The following is a 23081-nucleotide window of genomic DNA, read 5'->3' as shown; positions in this document are numbered from 1 at the left end:
TGCGCGGAAGCTTTCTGCGCAGAGTGGGCGTCCCAAGGGGAGGTCCTGTGCTCTCCCCGCTGGTCTCGCTGGAACAGTCTCGGAGCCTTCCCTCCAAAGCTCCCTCAGCCTCCCCTTCCTCCCTGGCGTCACGTCTATTTCCTTCCCCAGCGGAAGCTCTCCCTCTCTCCTTGCTGGTTCCCTCTCCAGCGTCATCGGGGAGCCTTACCTCCACTCTTGGCTCCGATGGCAGTTCCCTGACACTGAGCTATAGGTAGGGGGCTAAAATCAGCAGATGGTTCTATGCAGGGGGCTGAGCTTCAGAAACTTAGCTTGCTAAAAACCTTGGAAAGTCATGTGAGAGATGGAGCTCCAGAAGCTTTCCTCCATTGTAGGTTGTCCTTTTCATCATGATGCCATGTGCAGTGTCAGTGTCCACCACCTCAGCCATTCGCTGTTTTCATTATGAGGCGGGACCTGGAAAGACGCTCCCCTTTTCTGTAGGAAAAAATGGCAATTATTGTCAATGATGGCAGCCTTTGGAAGTAGATTTGCTGCTCCTTTTCTTATAGTAAGGCACCAGCAGTTAATTTTCTGCATTTAAGACCTTTTGCTGTTATACTTCCTCCACAATAAATATTAATAAAATAAGAGGACCAGAGTTAAGAAAGTGTATTTGATATGAGCACCTTTGTTTATGCTACAATACAGATAAGGATACACATAAAAGCGTTATTTTCTATGGCAATGCAGATCAGCTCATCAAAGGCATATTTGTTTTTTTGTTGTTTGTTGAATTTATATACTGCCCTATAAAGGTAAAGGTATCCCTGACTCTAGGGTTGCGCGCCCATCTCGCTTAAGAGGCCGGGGGCCAGCGCTGTCCGCAGACACTTCCGGGTCACATGGCCAGCGTGACAAGCTGCATCTGGCGAGCCAGCGCCGCACACGGAAACGCCGTTTAACTTCCCGCTATAAAGCGGTACCTATTTATCTACTTGCACCCGGGGGTGCTTTCGAACTGCTAGGTGGGCAGGAGCTGGGACCAAACGACGGGAGCTCACCCCGCTGCGGGGATTCGAACCGCCGACCATACGATCGGCAAGTCCTAGGCGCTGAGGTTTTACCCACAGCGCCATCCGCATCCCTATACTGCCCTATACCTGGAGGCAATAGTATTAGTAAAAAAGTTAGATATACGTTTAGATTTTTTTAAAATGGCTTTTCTGGCCTTTTTTGTGAAATACTTAAAATCACAGTATGAACATTAATTGTTTTGGCAATGTTGAATTCAGTATTTACCCTGGCCAAATCCACACAAAGTTCCTGAGACACTGTAGTCCTCAAATGATTCTTAATTAACTTGAGTTTGCTAAATGACCTCTCTCCAGAATTTACTGTTGCTGGAATTGTTAGTAGTATTCATATGCTAACACAAACATTTGGAAACAGGTCACCACATCTGTACTCCGTTAACAAGTTTAATGGCTTCAACTGCATTTACAAAAATTGCTTCATGTACTGAGGGTAAATGTTGCATTTCTTTTCCAAAACCATCACGTTAAGGTCACGTTAAGGTCAGTAGGGTGTTGTTATGATAAATATAAAGCTTTTCTCTCCACATCACTTTTACATGTTGACAGAAGAGGAAGCGGGTGGGGGGAGTATTGTGGCATTATATGTTGTTGACTTCCATTTGTCAAACCGCTGTGTTTGATGCACCATAGTGACACCACCACCCCTTGACCTCGCTGATGTGGTCCAAAGGAAAGCAGAGCAATGCATCTGGCACCAGCTTGGGTGCAGAAGTTGCCAGAAGGAGGCGTACAAGACACCATCCAATCATCTTAGGGCCCCCACTCCAGATTTTTGTAGGGTTTACTCCTTAGCCTTTCTTCTTTTGAAGATATCCCACAAGGCAGTGGAGGTTTAAGATCAGAGTTTCCTTCTCCTGGATGGGCCACCTTCCCATGTTGGCAAGCCCTATCTGCCACTCACTTTTCTCCACAACATGCACAGAAACCGCCCTCTTGACCCACTATTGGTCTCATCCACCCAATCCACCAGAGCCTGTCTTCTCATGCAGGAGAAGTACCTCACTCACTGTCAGCTCATCTGCTTAGCCAACCAGTCAGTGAGACCCAGCGGCCACCCTCATCTGGTTTAGCCAGACATTCAAAGTGTCCTGGTGTGTGGCCTCTGTTGCATGTTGACAGATTCTAGGAGCCACAGGTGAAAGCTAAGTGCAGGGTGGGAACAAAAGGTGGAGAAACTACCCCAGAAGGAGCATGATGTGTCCCCACCAGAGGTACTACCCCTCCTCTAACACTCCATACACAAAATGTAAATGCTACTCTTCACACAATATACATAAGCACACATCTTCTGAGGTCTCAGAAAATTTCTGGCTCCCCACCTTTGGCTCCCAGACCCCACTTTTGACCCTTGGCAGGAGTGTAAAATACCCTCTGCTCCCCTGTCTGCTGAGCCCTGTTTCATTGTTGTTGGCAGTCATTATTTTGCTCCTACAGGTGCACCATGGCATTTCTTCACAGACTCAAATCTGTGTCCCAGTCAGATAAAGAGAGGGAACAGGGTTGGCCCACCCATGAGGCAGCATTCACAGGCAGTGGGACCTTACAGGGGCAGTGCTCCTGCTGCTGGAGAAGCAGTGGCTTCTGCAGGATCTCAGTGAACACTTGTGAGTTTTCATTGAGGTTGCTCACTTCTTCCATGGCAGAGGACAGCGAGCTCACTGCCACCAGAGAAGCAAGGAGAAGCAGCTGCAGCTTCCAGAAGGATCATAGATCTCTCACGAGATCTTTGCATCACAGAATTGTAGAGTTGGAAGGGGCACATGCCCTTCTTAAATCTCAGCTTGTCTTTCAGCTCCTTATGCAGTGGCTCCACTTCATTTGTATGCCTCCTACTTTTCTTTCTTGTTTGCATTGCCTGCCTTTGTGCCTTCAGTATTTCACCTTTGAAAAACTCCCATCCATATTGGACTCTCTTTGAGTATTTCTGACTATGGGATCTCATCCAGTAGCACCTTAAGCTTTTTGAAACTGGCCTTCTTAAAGTCCAGATTGTATGTCTGACTATGCTCCGCTTTCCCTTGCCTCTGTATAGTGAAACCCAAGAGGACAAGGCTTTGGTGGGTGAGGGCATTTTTCTGTTTCACCTCAGGTGGCAAAACAGGACAGACCATCCTGAGATTAAAAGAATGGTCGTTTATAGAATTCAGAAATCATTCTAGGGATCCATTATATATTTCCTTCTCTCACGCACACACCAGTGGTGGACCTTGGCATCTCATATTTTAGTAGTGCCCTGTGTAACACCAAAATCTAGCATTCCCCTGCTTCTCACTTTCTTTTGGCTGTCATAGGTGCGGCGACCCAAAGGCTCTACACCAATGTCACCGCACCAATCACGCTCTCCTAGATTATTCTCCTAGATTACACACACAACGGTGTCAGATACCTTTCCTCAATTTCAGAGATTACGTGAGAGTGATAATGAGGGTGAGCCCCGTCCCCTGATTCCCCTGATGGCTCCGTGTTCAGCGTTCAGCATAAGAATGTTTACCATCCTTTTAATAGGCCACAATACATGCCTTATCTTACAGCATCATACACAATGTTTATAAATGTTGATTGCTTATGTATTTAAGGTTATGAGGTTTCCAATGGTGCTCCTGAATTTAAATTCATTGAATCTTGTACGTTCAATAACAACCAATTAATAAAAAAAACCACATGCCTTCATTGGGTGGGTTTCATTGGGTTTGGTAGGTCACAAGTAGCAGAAACCTGCTTTCTGATGTCACAACAGCCACAGAATTAGAGACTTCATCATGGAAAATACATATTGAAATGTATTTGTAAAAGCTTGTCTCTAAATGGAGCTGGATTGAAGTCTGTGTTTTGAAAAGAGTTCTTTCTATACCGAGACACAAGTATCAAAGCAGCAAAAAGCAAGGAAAACAGTTGTGCTTGATTCTGAAGTTGTGCTTGATCCTGAACATCTGCCCTTTTCTTTCTGCTGTTTTATTACCTCCCATAGGGGTGTGAACTCATAGAGACCCCAGATCAAGACTTAACAGACTTCACCAAGTGCCTTCAGATACTCCAGCAGAAGATAGAAAAGAACAACTTGCAGGTAAATGTAGCAACTCTTTAAATACACATTTTGTGACAGTGAATCTTTCTCTCAATGTTCACTGAATGAGTTCGAGAGTCTCTTGATGTTTTTCCAAGTCTAAGGCTCATTTATATTGTGTTAAGTCATGTTGTGTCATGTGGCTTGAGGTAGAAAGCAAAACAGACATCAGCTATCTAAAAAAGATTACTATTTTCATTATTTATTTATAATATTTTATTAATACATTACAAAAAAAAATCTAATCTAAACAAAAACAAAGCAAAGAAGAAAAGAAAAGAGAAAGAAGCATACCTCTTTGAGAGGTAAATCGTAACTTGACCAACACAGAGAAAGGTGGATCCTCCCAGCTCTCACCTGGGAGCTTCCCTTTCTTTTCCCAACCTCCCATCCCGGGAGATCTTCCTTTCCCTGCCCCTCCCACAGGGTCTTTCATTAACTCTCCATCACCTTCATCTGCAAGTTAAGGCTTCCTTTAACCCTGAGTAGAGGACCATAAATAATACAACAGACAAAGCACAAACGAAACAAAAAATAAAAGGAAAGGGAAAGAGAACAAAAAGCTAAGAATATTAAAGGAAGTAATAACAATAAAAAGTTAAAGAAAAAAGGAATAAGTAAAAGGGACTGCTAACTATTTGTCAGTCAGTTCCTCAAAATAGTCAAATATTCAATCCAGAGTAATATCTAGCTGTTCCTCCATCTGCTATACAATGTTTTCCCAGTTTTCTTCAGTTTGGGCATCTCAAGTTCATTCTTTTTTCTTTCTAAACAAGAATTCCAAAAGAAGTTATCCAATACTTATTACAAGTCAGCCAGCAATAGTCTTCCTCCAATCCAACTTCATCTCCAATATTTTTGCAGATGCCGAAAAGACTCCAGTGAAGATGCCGACTTGCTATCAATAGGCAGGGAGTTCTATAGTGTTGGCACTGCTACACGAAGCACTAAATTGTGTTACTGTTGCTTTTGGGCCAAAAAAAGTGCGACACCCCCCCCCCCCGGCGGCAGCTTACAAATAATGAACACCACAACTGCAAACAACAAACAATACCAAATGATAATATTTCCAAACAAAAACTTAATATTTCAAAAGTCTCAAAACGCCAAATACATTTGTTTTCAAAGAGCATTCACTCAACAAAAATGTTGAGAGAGCAAGAATAACACTTACGTAGAATCTCCTCTTTAAAAGGGCTCCGGAAGTGGGACAATGAAGGTGGAAAATCTTGCCCTTGCTGGTTCTAGCAGTCTCTCCTCTGTAGATGGCTTTAAAAGGAAATTTGACAAATTTAGCTGGTACCAGAATCACCCTACCTGTGAAAAAGGGATGCAACAGGAATATGCAGAATCCTGATTAAAAAGCAGACTCACCCAATTTGATCCAGATAGATCATGTCCTGGATCAGATCACGGGTCTATATTAGAACCTGCAGTCCTGCAGATCCGTTTGCGTGGCAATCCAAGGCCTGCAGGGTCATCTCTATCCCTTAAAAATATCCTTTTGAAAAAGCCCATAAAAGGTTGTCTGTCTCCACAGCCTGGAGCAGCTATCGCACACACCTCCAACTGCAATAAAGCAAATCCCCCTGGGAGCAACCGGGCTTGGTGATGTTCCATTGCTCTCAGAAGAATCATACAGAAAGAAGCATGTCTGTTCCCAGGCTGTGGGTGGCTGGGTGACATATTTTGGAGCTTTTTAAAAAGGATAGCCTTCAGACTGCCTCAAGGGATCTGCAAAACTGTGGGGCCCAATCTTCACTATACATTTAAACCCCTTTCAACAGTCATGGCTTCCCCCAGAGCTTCCTGGGAACTGTAGTTTCTAAGGGTGATGAAAGTTGTTAGGAGACTTCTTATTCCAGTGTGGTATAACGGTTAGAGTGTCAGCCTATGGGAAGGCCACAGAAGCGACAAAAAGCAGTAGCCCTCTCACACTCTCGTTGCGCAGCGACTGACACTGACAGTTTGGAATGGATGGACCCAGTGAAGTCCAGTCAGGCCAGTTTCCAAAACACTCTCCCAGTCTCCTCAGAACAAACTCTTCAGTCCCCCATGACAGCTCACAGGGACAAAAAGAGCTGTGCTGCAGATATGCTCCACAGGGTCACACATGTGATCATAGCAGACCCTCATTTAAAGACATGAGGCTCACCCTTGATTCTGACTTTATCTACCGGTTCTTCCATTCATTTTGCACTATATTGCAGAATCAAATAGTCAAATCACAGGGCTTTATGCCACAGAGCAAAGGTTTAGAAGAGAATTTTTTTAATTGCCTCCATTAAAATCCTCCCTGGGAGCAATTGGTAGAGTTTTCATTTTTTATTTCTCTGTTCCCTCAGCAGTTCTGGATTGGAATGCAGTTCTTTTCACTTTGGTTACAAAGCCTGCAGAATCTCATTGGGCCTAAATAATGGTTGATGAGGCTTTTCGTGGTATGTTGCTTTATAGACAAAAGTCAACTTAGTCTAAATTTAGAGCTTTGGCTGGGGTGGGGAAATCTTTGGTGACAGTCAAAGCCTTTGACGTTATACAAAAGATTCAGATGTATTCCAAGTCACAAGTATATTTTCATGCAGCTTTGCTAAGAAATAATAAAATGCTAGAACCACAGGCCATCTTATGAAATAGTTCATTTTAAACTTGCTGCATTTTATATAACAAAAGGTAAATACTTGTCTTACGCGCAGGAGTCCTCCATTTAGTTGATCCCATCTTTCCTTGTTGGTGAAAGCTTTCAAGAATAAATCAGTTAAAGCTTAATTCCCAAGTCTTTCTTTGTATTGTTTCTTTTGCATTCATACATACATTTTAGGCTCTGGTTCTTTGTTTGTAATTCTTCCTTCCCTCTCTTACACTCCCCCCCGCCCCCAGACAGACACACACATCCTTACAGAAACTGAGGCTTGCACTTATATTAGACTCACTTCCATTGCTTTCTGTGAGGGTACATTGGCAAAAAATTGCTATTCTTTAATTTTCTCTCTCTGCATTGTTCTACAATTGCAGTACAGTTCCGTAAAAGAATTGTATGTGTGTACAGGGATTTAAGTGTCAAACTCTTTATACACATACTCCGTGTTAGAAACTGAAATATGAAAGCTAGGAGCTAAATGGCACCTTAAACCTAGGTTATGGGTGCAACAACAGAATGTCTCAGTGTGATTTTTTATAACAAGAATACAAAGCTGAAAATGAATGAACTGCAGCTAAAATATTATGTTCATAATATTATTTTTCACATGGTCTAGTCCTTCCCCTTAATATTTTTTAAGAGGGTCTCTTCTCCAATCTTCAAAGAGCAGCTAGAAGTGGGGAAGCAGAAAAAAGTCCTCGTATCCTTCCACTCTGCAGTTTAAATCTGAAATCTTAGGTGCTGTATTGCACCCAGAGCGCAGAAACTGCTCAAAGTCATGAAATTCCTTGTCACAAAATGTGCCTAGAACAATGGGAGTTTTGAACACTGTACACTGATTCCAAATAAAGTGTTGACCGTAGGTAACTTAGTGCCCAATTCTGGGGTTTTAGCTATCAAATACAGTGGTGCCTCGCAAGACGAAAAAAATCCGTTCCGCGATTCTCTTCGTCTAGCGGTTTTTTCGTCTTGCGAAGCAAGCCCATTGACGGCTTAGCGGATTAGCGCTATTAGCAGCTTAGCGGCTTTTAGCGGATAAGCAGATAAGCGGCTTAGCGGCTTAGAAAAAGGGGGGGAAAGGAAAAAAACCCCGCAGGAACTCGCAATACATTTTCGTCTTGCGAAGCAAGCCCATAGGAAATTCGTTTTGCGAAGCACCTCCAAAACGGAAAACTCTTTCGTCTAGCGAGTTTTCCGTCTTGCAAGGCATTCGTCTTGCGGGGCACCACTGTATCCTTCACTCTTGAGTTTCATTGCATTTAGTAATTTATAAGTTCACTAGTGAAGTTCTCCTTTCTTCTTCCTATGTGAGGTATTAATTTTAATCAATTGTTCCTTTATGTCTTTATCAATTATTATGTCCATCTTAGTTATGCCTAGTCTCCTGTTGTGTCTTGCGGCACTGTTGACTTGGTGTCACTCTAGAGAGATCTCTCCTTTTTGTTATCCAGCTCCTCTGATTACAGCTGTAAAATTCTATCGCCATTACTTTCAATCCCAGGAGGGGGGTTGCCTGCTGCCCTGCCAAAGCCCTGGCAAGCCTCCAGGTTCTGCCTTCTCTGTCCAACTGAAGAAATTAGCTATAATTACTTGTAGATCTGGCATGCCGCCAAAGCCTTGGCAAGTCCTCAAAGTCCAATCCGTCCTCCCCTCAGTCAAGGAAAAAATAAGAATTAACTCTGTCGAGATTCCAAGTCTTTTAAACATTATTCCATACTATTATGTTTTCCTCACACAGCTCTGTTTGTCATTGTAATCAATATCTGTACTCCCATCTTCCTTCAACTTCACTTGCTATATGGAAAAATTAATAATGGCATTCTCCATTGCTGAGTCATTTATGTAACAAAGGATTTATAATTAAGCCATTGGCTCCCCCCCCCAACACATACTGTCTTTTAGATCGAATGAAATCATATTTCCTATTTAAATCTGTACAACCTTGTAGCTGTTTCAATTCAGCAGTTTTTGATCTTGTCCCATCATTACTAGCACGTGTCTGTGCATTAATCCTAATTAAAATCTTAATGAACAGAAGAACCACTGCTTCTTAATGAATGGCAGTGTTGGCATTCATTGGCATTACCGAAAGGCAAAGTGCTTTTGCACTCAGCGCCTCGCTACCTCCCACATTCCATGTTGGAGTGAAAGCCAGGTAACGAGACGATCTGCGAGTGAAGCTCGTTTTCCCCGACCCTGGGGGGAGTTTACAAAGATAATTACCTTCAGTCATCTTTGTTTATTCCTTCGCCAACGATCTCTCATTGTCTTGGGAGCTGCACCATTAAGGCAACCGGAACCAGAAGCTGGTTTAAATAAAATAAAAAGGCTTAAGATTGAAAAAAACAAGTGTGGAAATTAAATTCAGGGAACAATTTTAAGTGCTTTTAATCCCCATTTACTCCACAAAACACATGCTGAAAATTCTGTAAGAATCAGTGTAACTTAAAAGTGCTTTAACAATAACGAAATCCTGGCATTTTTAAAAATTGAAAACTTGATTTATGAGCTAGACATGACACCTTCAATGACCATATGTCACCTAGTCCTGCTGCATGCTCTGTTTGCCCATTTTCTATCCAGATGTAATGTTTGTAAATCCATCAAGGAGAATATTCCATGGAGTTTCTCAAAATCAAGCATAATACAGTGGTACCTCTACTTACAAACTCAATTCGTTTCAGGGTGCCGTTTGCACCCCAAAAAGTCCGGAAGTAGAGTGCCGCTATTGTGCATGCGCAAAGCGCGATAGAACACTTCTGTGCATGTGTGAAGCGTGCAGATCGCTTCTGTGCACGCACGGCAAAACCCGGAAGTATACACTTCCGGGTTTGCCATGTTCACAACCCGAAAACCCGCAACATGAAGTGAACGCAACCAGAGGTATGACTGTATTGGACACAATTTTATAAAGTTTTTTACTGCAGTATCATTGTAGGATGCTAAAAAGTAGTCATGCCTCAGGGCTGCAAAACAAAGTCAGTTTTCTGCTGTTCGTTGTGTGATTCATAATTTCTGTTAGTGTCCATTAATAGCAGTGATCAAGCATGTTAGAAATAAATAGGTAGCAGTTTCTTATCCCATTCATAATTCTTTTCACTACCTTTACCCCGTCTCTTTCTCACTTGCTATATATCCACACATACTTTTTGCAGTTGTACCACTAATACCTTCTTCTTTATTAAGTTATCCAGACAAGAATGAGAATGTCTGCTGCACCAATTAGCACAGAAGCGTGTTGTTTAACAAGCTTATAAACTGTTTAAAATTAATGGTCCCTTCCATTAGTCCCAGTAGGAAACAGAATTTAGAAGCTGTGTGATTTTTATCATGTGCTATCAGCTTTTGTTCCCATAGGGTAGTGCTTGTTCCTTACCTAAGCACACACACACACCCCGTTTTTTAGGTGGGTGCCATTTATGACACGACAGGTGGGGTATATAACCAATTCATGCAGCTTCTCCCTTTATAACATTAGAAAGGACAGAGCCCTTCTTTTTTGTCTTTTTAGCAAAAACTCTGCTGCATACCTTGGTTATCTCTCACCTTGTCTATGATAATCTTCTCTTAGCGGGTCCTCCTTTCTTTCATCTTGGTCAACTCACATCAAACCAGTACTGTGTTCGCAGCATTATTCACCTTGATTGTTGCCTTGACTGCATGCGAGGCAGACCTCCTTAAATCCCTGCATTAGCTTCTTGTCCTCAACCAGAGGGCCTTGCCCTCTCTTTTTCTTATTCTCTCTTATATCTTGACTCATAATTACCAGCCCTGCCATCTGACGGCCTCCTGCTCCCGGAAGCAACTCTGCTTCGTTTGAGGCCCCTGAGGCCTGGAGCTGCCTCTCAGAACACTCTCATGGTGGAGCCACTCTTACTTCCATGAGGGCACCATTCTTTCCCCCTTAAAATCCCTTATAAAAATTCGGTGAAGCTTTTCAAATGGCCCCATGGTTTCAATATCTAGCTATAACTAATTATTATTTCAGTTGCATAGTATATGTAACTGAAATAATCACATATTCTTTCCCTGTTTTCTCCTGCCTTCATTTCCCTCTCCTTCTTCTTGACTGGGCTTTGGCTAGAACAATAAACTTTTAAAAATTATTATAATTATCATTCGGAAGCTTTTTAATGTGCAATATTTCATTATGTTTTTATATATGTTTGAAGCCGCCTGGAGTGGCTGGGGCAGATGGACAGAGTGGCTGGGTCAGATGGACAGGGTGCAAATAATAAAATTATTATTACTATTCTTCTTATCATCATCATCATCATCATCATCATTATTACCAGTGCTATTACTATTACTATTTATTCAGTTTATTAGTTGCTTGCCACATAGGACTCCCCAAGCCATTTGTAGTATTTAAAGATAATAACATTAGTGATAATATAACAGCATTTAATTCTTTCCCACTCGTATATCTTTGAGTTCCTCTTTGATATATTCATCTTCTTTTTAAAATATATTCATCCTCTTCTTTGATATACAATATGTTCACCTTTTTCAATGTAATCACAGAGTATAATATACAGTAGCTGTAATGTTAGTACTTTATGATTTTGTTGAAAGAAAACAGGGCAGGGGAGTGAAGGGTGAAAATCATGGATGTGAAGAAGTGTTTGTCATATATGAACCTGCACATGTGGAAAATCAGAAACTGGTACTGGGCCTTTAAAAAATATCATGCAGCACAGCGTAAACTCAGAAGAAGAATGATTCATTACAACAAAAGCCAGAACAGACCCAATAAAAGAGCAGCAAAAGCATACTGTCAATATACAGCAAAATCATCACAATCCATCAGATGCCTGCAAGACGAGATGAGTCCTTACTTGGCATGGAAAGGATGTTGATGATTGGGCCAGGCATATCTCACTGGGGAGAGCATTCCACAAGTGGGAAACCATGACTGGAAAGGGATCTCTCGCTCATCACCACCCTCCAAACTTCCCTCAGAGGGAGCACCTGGAATACAGCCTCAGATCAAGATTGAAGGGTCCAGCTAGCTTTACACTAAACCATATTAAAGGTAAAGGGACCCCTGAACATTAGGTCCAGTCATGGCCGACTCTGGGGTTGCGGTGCTCATCTCGCTTTATTGGCCGAGGGAGCCGGTGTACAGCTTCCGGGTCATGTGGCCAGCATGACTAAGCTGCTTCTGGCAAACCAGCGCAGCACACGGAAACGCCGTTTACCTTCCCGCCGGAGCGGTACCTATTTATCTACTTGCACTTTGATGTGCTTTCGAACTGCTAGGTTGGCAGGAGCTGGGACAGGGCAATGGGAGCTCACCCCGTCATGGGGATTTGAACCGCCGACCTTCTGATCGTCAGGTCCTAGGCTCTGTGGTTTAATCCACAGCGCCACTCACGTCCCATGTTAGGACATATTAGGACAAGTTATATTAAACCATATTATATTATAAGTTATATTAAACCATATTAGGACAAGTTATTCCATTTATGGGGCAGGGAGGTTCTCTAAATTATCATAAATAAATATCAAATTTAAATATCTAAGAAAACTGCACATTACAAAACACCACAGTGAGCAGCTAAACAGGTTTTCCTCTAAAGCATCAGAATAAAACATTGTGGATGAAGATCACCTACAAAAATACTATGAACATTCCATATTTTAAACAAATACTCATTAAAGCATCAGAATAAAACATTACAAATTGAGATCAGTTGCAAAAGATACAGAGTAAAAAGTCCACTTATTTAAATAACGCAATTAACAACCAAGCAAAAGAAAAGTAAACACACTGCCAACATATGACCAATGAAACATACAGTTAAGCAAGCCAATCCAATTAAGTTCCCAATCCCCTGTAGAACAACAAACACAACTTAATCTAACTACTGCTAAAAGTGCCTTCTATTCACTTTCACTCTAGCACACTCTTACATAATCAACACACAACGTAAATACAATAAACAATACTCTTAAACTTCACTCTCCTAGTACGCACAGTAGCCATACTCTGCAACCACTCTCATAATTCAGGGCTCATCCAGACTTGCTTTGTCCCACCACTTTCCCCCAGGGAAACCCTGTCCTTACGGCTGAATCAGAGCAAACGTCAGTCGGGTTTCTCCAGCTTGACTTTCACTCCTATTTATTGCTAAAGAGTGGGTTTTCTGGGGGACAGTGGTGGGGCAAGGGCAAAACTGCAGGACAAACAAAAAAGCGCTTGGACACATGGCTTCTAGGCACAGAACAAGCCGAAGTCCGGATGAGCCCATAGTCTTAAATTCTTACTCAACAGCCTACTCTCATGTGAACGCCGTGAAATCCTGATAAAGCTGGACAAATGCTGATGAACAGAGGCCACAGCAATAAACAAACATTCTTATCAGGTTTCTCCCTTTGCGTCTCACTGAGTGGGTGCAGGAGGGATCTACCCCCAATAGTGGGCTCTCATCTCAGGGGTATCAAAACCTCCTTCTCCAACTTTATGACAAGCAGGCAATCACACTTGAGCCTTATGTATCTGTGTTTAAATGGTGACGCCCTTAGGTCGGAACCTGTCAAAACTGATTTTGTAAAGCACCATGTGCATAGATGGTGCTATATTATATTACTGTATTGTTGTTAATAGTAAGAATAAGAAATGCATAAATAGTATCTGGAGGAATTTTTTGATAATATTGTGTACACCTCTGTGTGCTCTGCAGTATATCTCATACAGAAATAGTACATTGAATCTCCCTGCAGGATTGCCACCAGTTGAACACTAAGCCACTCAGTCTCAAGAGGTGAAAGAGTTTCACTGAAATAATAAATAATAAGTGCTATTTTTCTAGAAAAAGAGGTGCCAGAACTCACCATGAACACCTCCCTCATACTCTTAGAACAGCAATGGCGTCCACCTGAGAGGTGCCAGAATTGAGTTCCAGCAAGTTCCGGCTGCATAAAAGCCCTGCATCCAAGTACAGTGCTTTTATTTTATCCATAGGAGTGACTGACAGACATTCACTTGTATGGAGGCTAAGGGCTACACTCAGGGAAATCATGCAGGTGGGGCTAAATGTGCCCAATCTGTTCAGCTTCCTCTGCATCTTCCAGGTTCTCCGAATGCTCTGCAAATAGCTTGCTAGATATTTCTGTAACCTCTTGGGCATCCCCTTAAACTGTATTTCTGCACTTTGTACATATGAGAGAAAGTTATCCAAAGGAAAAGTACAGCAGATGCTCTCGGTGATATTTACCAATGTTTGTTTTGTGTCTCTTTTAGATTGACATGATTGTAACGCTGGGAGGACTTGGAGGTCGCTTTGACCAGATCATGGCATCTGTGGAGACACTTTTTCATGCAGTTAAGATAACACCCTTTCCTGTCATAGTTATTCAGGAGAGTTCCCTAATATACTTACTTCAACATGTAAGTAAAATGAAGCGACACTTTTTGTTTTGAAAAAAACAACAGTCTAAGAAGACTGATGATCTTGGTCTTCTAAAATTATTTCACCTTCAGTAAGACTTATGTCTATTCCAGCCTGGAAATCAATATGTTTCATCAAAGGCAACCAACGTGTTGTTTCTATCTATTCAAGTTTACAATGAAGTTATTGATTCAGAAATAAAAGACCAAGGGCGTGATTCAGCCAAAGTTCAGTTATTTTTCAGTCCCATTAATTTCAGGGGAAGAGATTTAAGCTCCTGTTAAATTCTTCCACTGACACTGATATCAGACTTTGAAAAAGCTTAGCTCCAGCTGGATGTTAACTAGATTGCGCTATGCAACGCAACATTTTCTGTTTGCTGCTTAATTTAAAATCAGAAGTTAGGATCACTCAGGTGTTCAGCAGCTGCCTCTGTGCTTCTGGTTACTTCTCAGCTTGGTGGCCTAGAATGAAAACGCCAAGAAGGGGTTTTACAATAATGCACACTAGAGTAGCACTAGCTCATTCTTCAGACTATTTGTCTCCATGGAGCTTGCAAAAAGATTGGCCATGTGTTTGAGACAGGTGACAGTTCTCCTGCTTTATTCTGTCTCAGAGAACCACTGAGCAAATAGTGAACTGGTTTCCTTTGAGTCAGATTCCCTCCCTGCCCCTGATGGATACTGTCTGAGATACAACTTCATCTGTGAAATAACGTTCTTGGAAGAACCACAAGATTTGTTTTAGAAAAGAAAACCTAAGGGGGTGACTATCCCACAAAAACAGCCCAATGAAGACTGGTTGTACACAGTGGTCATTATTGGACAGTAGTGATGGAAAAGAAAAATGGAGCATTGGGGGGGATAGTGAAATACCCTGCTTGGAAGAAATGGCTGGCTGGAACCCTGAGCAGGAACCCTGAGCAGGAACCCTGAGCAGGAGCCCTTCTTTTAGACAGGAGGATACACTATAGTATTTTGTTGTTCAGTATAGTTGCTGACCAGAGATAATACACTGAAATTCAGCAGTAAATAATGTTTCCTCAATTTATGAGACGCTCAAAGTTTTAAGAAGGATGCTGAACATAGGAAGTCATCTGCTATTACAGTGAGAAATTACTATTATGGTTATTTGCAGAGCAGAAAAATCTAGAAACATATTTATGCAAATGAAGGTCTGAAGGGGAATTGTGATGCAGTTTGAAATTAGGGAGTAGTTTACAGGGAAACAATTTGCACACATTGACACTAAATTAAATTTAGATGGCTTTGGGGGGAAGCTGGTTAGAACCTTTCAAAGAGTCTCAACAAGTGAGTGCTGCCCCATTCAGAATAAAAAATGGTTGGCTTCACTTCAGTGTTGTATTAAGGCACCCAAATGGGTTTTGAAATGCCATGTTAAAAGTTTGTGAAAAGGGATCATGTGAAGCAATAATGAAACCACTAACAATTTTGCAAACTGCCTCATTATTAATAATTGTATCTTATGTGTTACCGCTTAACTTCAGAATGCCAGGCTGTTATTATGTTTAGCTGGCAGTTATTTACCATCCTCCACTTTACTCAGTTGGTAAATATGCTAATAGGGAATCTTCAAGTAGAACTTACGATAATCTTATTTCTTCTCAGTGGTCATCCTTTTAAGGAAAAAAAAAGTTTTTATCCCTCAGTTGCAAAGTAAACCTAGAACAAGGTGGTACAATTCTGCTGGGTGACCAAAATCAGAAATGAGCCTTAAATGACAGCCGTATGAGTGATGAATTGTCACAAGTTGTGGAGTCTCAAGTGCCACAAAGGAGACTCAGGTAGTCATAGTAAAATACTGGAACATTGTTAATCCAGCCAAAGGATGGGCAGTTTGGGATATATATATATATCCAGAACAACTAGTAATCTACTAAGAAAATACAGTTCACCATCCATGCATTTATTATTTCTTCATATACTACATTTAGATACTCCCTTTCTCCTATGATGGTAAGGGAACACCTAGCTACTCTAAATAAATTCAAATCTCCAGGCTGCACTCAAGGGTACTAAAGGAGTTTGTGGATGTAATGTCAGAGCCTTTGTCCATAATCTTTGAGAATTCAGGAGAGCAGGTGAGGTCCCGGCAGACTGGATGTGGGTGAATGTTGTCCCCATCATCAAAAGGGGGAGGAAAGAAGATCCAGGTAACTGCTGACTGGTGAGCTTGACATCAGTACCAGGAAAGGTCCTAGAACAGATCATTCAGCAGTCGGTCTGTGAAGTTGTGATGCTGTGATTACCAAGACCCAGCATGGGTTTGGAGAAGAACTGTGCCCAAAGTAACAAAATGAATTTCAGTAGGGACAAGTGTCAGGTTCTACACTTAGGCAGTAAGAATCAGCTGCACAAATATAAGATGGGGGACACCTCATGTAGTGGACCTACCACTAAATGCAATTAAATGTAGCAGATCCCACCGCTAACTGCTCCCAATTAAACCAGTAGTGAACCAGTTCGTTAAAATTCTAAATTATCGCAGATTATCTTTTTGGCTTCTTGTGTGAGGGAAAAATTGATGTTTTGGAGACTTAGGCAGAAATTGAACAAATAAGAAAGGTTTTATCTACAAAACAAAGTTGGTAAAACAAAGGTGGGTGAGGAGCTGTGTTCTTTCATTCAGTAGAAATTAACTTATTACTTAAACTAAATCTAATGATGTTGCAGGCGTTAAAACAAAGTAGTAAATGCACAGCTTCTCCTAAACTACAGTTGCTAAAAAAAATCAGTTGTTGCACTTCAGGTAGATGTTCAGGTTTCTAGAATAGATAGTAAAATGCTTAACTCGGTTTCTGTTCCTTCCCACTTGTTCCTTTACTTAGTTATGACCGGTATTACAGTTAAATACTTTTAACACAGCACAGCTTCCTTCACAGTTTAGAACTTTGGTTCATGAGCAAGGGGCTCTTTTTGTCAGTTACAATCCCATTCCTGAGGTATTAGTCTAACAAACCAGGGGGTCCCCACACCCCTCTTAACAGGCTTGGGAGTCTTCTCTAGCTAGAAGATCTCTCCCCTCCTGACTGGAAGGAGACCCAAGGAGACTTCATCCTCACAGCTTCTACTTCTCCTGCTCAAACTCAGCCCCCCAGTTCACTCTCAAGACACTCAACACCGTCTTCCTAGCTAAGCTACAAGGCTTCTTCCTCTAGCTGTAGATATTCCCCTCAGAGCAGATGTTAAACTCAAATTTGAACCAACTCTCTCAGACGAACCCTATCCTATGTCGAAATCTCCGCTCAGCCAAGCTGATAGAGCTCATCCTCCTCTGGCCGAGTCCGTCGTGATTAATGACCTGAGCCTTTGATGAGGCCTCAGGCACATTCCCATTCAGCAGAGAATCCAGCAGCATGCGGAAGTGATGAGATTTATGGCTACATTGCAAAGAGTTTTATTTTCCTAACTACACAGACAGAAAAGACATCCTCTCTCTGTGAAAGCAGAGAGCAACTGAAACAAAGGAACAGGAAACCAGTAATGTCACATCCATCTCCCGTGAGACTTCCAAGAGTATGGAATGTGTAGAATGTAAACAGAGTCTTATGACTCCAAAGCACTGCTCATTGGTTGCGTGTTGAGTCCCACAGTGCCACCCCCCAAAATAATTCACACTTCACACATCAATTTTTGTTTATGGTTTTTGGCATAATTTTGGCCACAACTTTATTCAAATACAAAAAATGTGAGTGGTTGCTTAGGCATTGGTTATGACTATCTGTCCATGCCCTCAGGGACAGAGCCGGCCTTCCGGACACCAACGGAAGCCAGAGTGGGAAACAAGTATTGGGTGAGAAATGAGGCTGGGAATCAGACCCACACTTCTCACCCTCATGTTCCGGTGGGGCTTGCACGGCCCAAGTCCGGCTCCACGGACAAGGACGAAAAGAATGGCAAGCCCCTGGATTCCTTTAACGGAATTCCCTTTCCGCATCATTTGGAGGGATAGGCACTTACCCCTCCAAGCACCAATTAACCAATGCCTAACCGCCATGGAGCCTCCAGCTCACCGCCAAACCACTCACAGACCCAACCAAGACCTCAGCTTGGCCACCACCGCACCTATCCAAGCCTCATTTCCAGAAGCATAAAGGTGCATGCCATCAGCTCGGAAAAAGGATGGCGACTTAAAAAGAATCTCAGGGTGAGAAATCACATCTCCACCCAGCCCAAAAATCTTTTTAGATACAGCAGAATTGATGCGTTTTCTGGCCCTTTCAGTGGCGGCTGGGCAATGACTGCCCCTCCACACGCATCGTTGCAAAAGCTTTAACCAAAATATTTTAGCTGTTGGCACCATTGCCCGCAGTGTCTCCAGGTCAGTCAAAATTGCAGCACGCAGAGAAAAACAGTCCATAGAAACCAGGTTGTTCTCGCCCAGCTGCACCACAATACCCTTCACGTAGCAACTGCCCCTGGATCCATGGCAGGAGCTCTGACCAGCGCATTCCCTGTCTGGACAGCCAGGACAACTGAACACGCGGAGGAAGGCCAAGACCTGGACCCGCTCTAAGATAAAACAAGCAAAAATTGTAAGACACCAATAATGTTAACATAACCTTTTAATGCATTCGATTTCCCACAACCTGTATTTTATTCCCACTGCCTTATTAACACGCTTTCCGGCCTACTCGGTGGTAGTTTGTCTAGGCATTGGTTCACGACTAGCTGCGCCTGACCTCAGCAGGGCAGCACTGACGACTGGGCCCCACCATACCGTCAGTACCAGCAAACATTGTGGGGGGAACAATGAATCCCAAGGCAATCGCATACCGCCAGGTGTCGTTCCACCTAGGGGAAAGATGCACCCCATCTGCCCTAAAGAGGGCAACAGCCTTGAAGAAAATAGCAGGGTGCAATATTACAGAACCACCTAAAGCAAGGACCTATTTTATTTTATTTATTATTTGTTAATTTATTTATTTTATTTACTTTATTTTATTCTATTGTCCACCGCCCTTATTAACATGCTTTCTGGCCTGCTCAGTGGTAGTTTGTCTAGGCATTGGTTCCCGACTAGCTGCACCTGACCTTAGCAGGGCAGCACTGACGACTGGGCCCCACCATATCGTCAGTACAAATAAACAGCGTGGGGGAGCAATGAAACAGGATCAGATTCAAGCTCACCCCCAAATGCTCCCAGGGACTCTTGTGTGGCCCTACCCCTAAAAGGGGTTGACAAAAGCATAGCGAATCCTTGGATTCCCTTAATGGAATATCTTTGCGCATTGGAGGGGACAGGTGCTCCAACCCCCCCTCCAGACCACCTTGAACCAATGCCTTAAATTATTATGAGTCCAGGGAGAGCTGCCATCAACTCAATCCAAGCCCTCTTGCATGCAGGAATGCAAACTTAAGCTGGAGGAAGACAGCAAACATTCTCGCCCAGCTGTACCACCAGCACTGCGGGAGGACCTGCACAGGTCACCCTCGACCACACCAAAGGAAGGATCTCCTCCCAAAGCATTCCCCATCCGGACATCCAGTAAATGTTCACATGGGCAGGAAGACTGAGATGGCGCCCCAGTCCAAACTCGTCAACATGCTTGCCAGCCTAGTGTACGATGCTGTGACCCAAATGTGCACAGCTGCTCCTATGAAAAGGAAATAACAGACAAGCATCAGCACAGACCTCATTTGACACTTCTTGATATAACCCTTGTCAGCGTAAGACTTCCAATGACCCGTATTCACAATCCTGTCTACTGACAGGCCCCCAGTCTGCAGCCTTTGCAGCAGTCCTATTCGGAAGGAATAAGGCATGTTCAGTGGTAAACAAGCCGCAGGCCGTAATAACTGGTGCACGACGTAAGCACATTGATGCCTGGCTAACGGGAACCCATTTTCATGCACTAGGAGCGGGCCAGCCCCCAGGGAATGAAAAGCCAAATATTCTGTTATCCATAACCGGGCAAGGGCCCTCCTCACCTGTGGCGGGAACCCTGATTGTGGCACTCCTGCCCACTAAGTCTGTTTTAGAGTTCCCGATTCTAAAGACAAGCTCCAAAGGATAAGGAAAAGTCCTGAAGCAATAAGCCTCCAGACTCTCAGCCCCATGCTGGCACCAACAACCATTTTCCTAACCCTCAGTGCGAAAATGCAATGGACTACTGAAAGGAATCTCGCCTTGATCTTTAACCAGCAGACAAGTTTTAACTTGTTGCAGATACTACATAGGTAAAATTGACCAACTTCCTGCCCACTGTCCTATGAGGTTGGAGCCTATTCCAACCTTCCAAGGCCCTGCGCACTACAAACTTTATACAAGGGTCTCTGAAAATTAAAGCTTCAGTGTAACAGACATTGCAGCAGACTGAATTCTGATAGTTATAACAGCACGCCCAATCTGCAGCAGGTGGACCAAATACTGCAGGATCTGCTCAAAGGATGGGGGCTAATTCATCTGAATGGCCGAGGACTGCAAGCTTAAGGCTAAGAAATCCATCCAGGCCATCCCATAAGAGCTAAAAGCAGAAGGGGAAATGGCTGCTGCTCTCTGTAAATACTAATTGTTGTCAAAATGCCACAGGTGGTCTGGAAAAGTCTGGCAACAACTGAGTCTGGAGCCCAGGATCTGAAGCGCTTCATCTGAAAATGGGATAGAGTGTCAGCAACATCATTAGAGGATCCCGTAATTTGGAGAGTAGGAAGCACAGTATTAAACCTTAAGCGGCGCAGCTCGAAAACGTGAGCGGAGGGGTGGAGAATCTGCTGGAGCGTGAGGACCGTTTTGCCAAAACGCTCACCACTACCTGGTTATCAGACCAAAAGCAGATCCGATGGTCACTGGACTCCTCGGGCCACATGTGAACTGCTACTACAATGGGGAAAACTCAAGAAAAGTTATGTCACATGATTGCCTCACCACACCGGGCTTGAGGCCATAGCTTTGCACACCAGTGGCCCTTGAAATAAAACCAAAGGGCAAAGATCCAGCAGCACCAGCATGAACCTGAAAATCCCTAAGCGGGTTCAAGGTATCCTGCCATGGCAAACTACTATTGCATACATTCAGGAATTGCTACCATCGCCTGATATCTGCCTTCACCACACTTGGTAGGCATACACAAAGGTAAGGGGACCTCAGGCAACCTGGCCTAGTGGGAAGATTAATTAAGTGACCCAGCAAGATCGGATCTGATGAAGCATCACTTGCTACAGAGGAAGTATTACAAAATAACTTCCTTCAAGGCAGACAGGTTCTCCATAGGCGAGTGGTTTGTTTTAGCAACGATATCCACTGGATCCCTAAATAAAATGGGAATATGGGCAAAAGGTATTGAGCTATTGCTTGCCAGCTTCCAGCTTCCAGCGCTTGGGCAGGGGGCATCTTGTGCTGCCATCATGATATGTAAATTTACAGGGCCGACGCTGGCCAGAACCCCTAAAGAAGTCCTGACAAAGCTGCCGCCAAGCCAGCTTCCTTTTCCGACACACACTCTGTGCAATGCAAAAAAAAAAAAAAAAAAAACACACACGCTCTGTGCAATGCAACTACGCACTCTGTGCAAGGCACACACAAACCCTCTGTGCAATGCAACTACATACTCCGTTCAATGCAACTACACACTCCGTGCAATGCAACTACACACTCCGTGCAATGCAAAAAACACGCTCTGTGCAATGCACACACAAACCCTCCATGCAATGCAACTACATACTCCGTTCAATGCAACTACACACTCCGTGCCATGCAACTACACACTCCCTGCAATGCAAAAAACACGCTCTGTGCAATGCAAATACACACTCCGTGCAATGCACACACAAACCCTCCATGCAATGCAACTACGCACTCCGTTCAATGCAACTACACTCCATGCAATGCAACTACACACTCTGTGCACTGCACACACCCTCCGTTCAATGCAACTACACACTCCGTGCAATGCACACACACTCCTTGCAATGCAAAAACAGACTCTGTGCAATGCAACTACACCCTCCATGCGATGCACACACATTCCGTGCAATGCAACTACACACTCCGTGCAATGCAACAACACACTCAGTGCAATGTAACAATACACTCCGTGCAATGCAAACACACCCTCCGTGCAATGCAACTGCAAATCTCACACGCAATGCAATGCAATTGCAGCCCGTGCAGCACCGTGCCCTGCAATGCACAGAGCAAACTACAATGCGGGCACGCAAAGGTGCTTTCTCCCACTTGCATATTGTAAATGTGGCGCCCATTACATCCCTCGCAGTGAGGTAACCACCAAAAGGACCTAAGTGTCCAGGTAGAGCAATGGGGGAGCATGCAGCTGTCCCATACAGGGACCAATCCTGCAACCTAGGCATTACCGGCACTATGCGCTGACCCAGTGAAACCAATGCTTATAGACCACATGGGAACACTATTCAGGCCGGAAACGCTTCCAGGCCATCAAATTCTAGGGCAAAGCCCTAGGATCACCTGCTAGGCCAGGCATAAATTCCAGTGAAATAGAGTTGAGGTAGCCCACAGCTTGTCCAGGTACCCCTGCTTGCCCTTTTAGAGGGAAGCACCCCTTCAAGAAAACCCAAAGTTCTTTTATCACAAATGGGCAGAACTACCCAGCATCAGAATAGCCTAAAAGGAGCAGTTAGTTTTGTTTTGTTATAACAATGGCTAAGAGGGGGATATGAACCCTGTCTCCCAGGTCTTACACTTTAGCCAGTAAGCCACAATGGCTCATCTCTAAAATGGCATTCGCCACTATCAGGGCAAAACAAACTTAAAGAAAATAAACTTGTTCAGAAATGGCATAGTTCAAGAGCATATACAGAGTGCTCATAGTCCTTGGAGGCACAGAGAGCCTCTGGGGCCCTTTGTCTGCCTCAGATATACATTAGGAGCAACTGGGCCTGCAAGCAGATACATTCCTAGAGCGAGAATGA

The 23081-nt window shown here is 43.4% G+C and overlaps 1 protein-coding gene and 1 long non-coding RNA gene across 11 annotated transcripts in view; one reads left to right on the top strand and one right to left on the bottom strand.

Annotated features, from left to right (window-relative positions):
- Positions 1 to 23081, top strand: part of TPK1 (thiamin pyrophosphokinase 1) — a 260760-nt gene that overhangs the window by 160705 nt on the left and 76974 nt on the right. For 8 of the 9 annotated variants that reach the window (XR_013832110.1, XM_079947655.1, XM_079947653.1 and 5 more), the window contains 2 exons: positions 4045 to 4140; positions 14025 to 14171. Coding sequence is in view for 8 of the 9 variants with exons in the window: in XM_079947655.1 (XP_079803781.1) it covers positions 4045 to 4140; positions 14025 to 14171 (243 nt within the window). In the remaining variant the exon portion in view is untranslated. The remainder of the gene's footprint in view (positions 1 to 4044; positions 4141 to 14024; positions 14172 to 23081) is intronic. The other variant, XM_079947657.1, reaches the window with a different exon arrangement.
- On the bottom strand, positions 249 to 17642 carry LOC307199688. Of its 2 annotated transcripts, none has more exons than XR_013832124.1 (3): positions 17414 to 17642; positions 5315 to 5409; positions 249 to 477 (listed from the first exon to the last, which is right to left on the bottom strand). It is a non-coding gene; the product is annotated as an uncharacterized lncRNA (long non-coding RNA). The 2 variants fall into 2 exon arrangements; XR_013832125.1 differs by lacking the exon at positions 17414 to 17642 and adding an exon at positions 6828 to 7542.

Source organism: Podarcis cretensis, assembly GCF_951804945.1.
Source record: "Podarcis cretensis genome assembly, chromosome: 12".
Classification (NCBI taxonomy): domain Eukaryota; kingdom Metazoa; phylum Chordata; class Lepidosauria; order Squamata; family Lacertidae; genus Podarcis; species Podarcis cretensis.
This window is presented reverse-complemented; position numbering and strand designations above follow the sequence as displayed.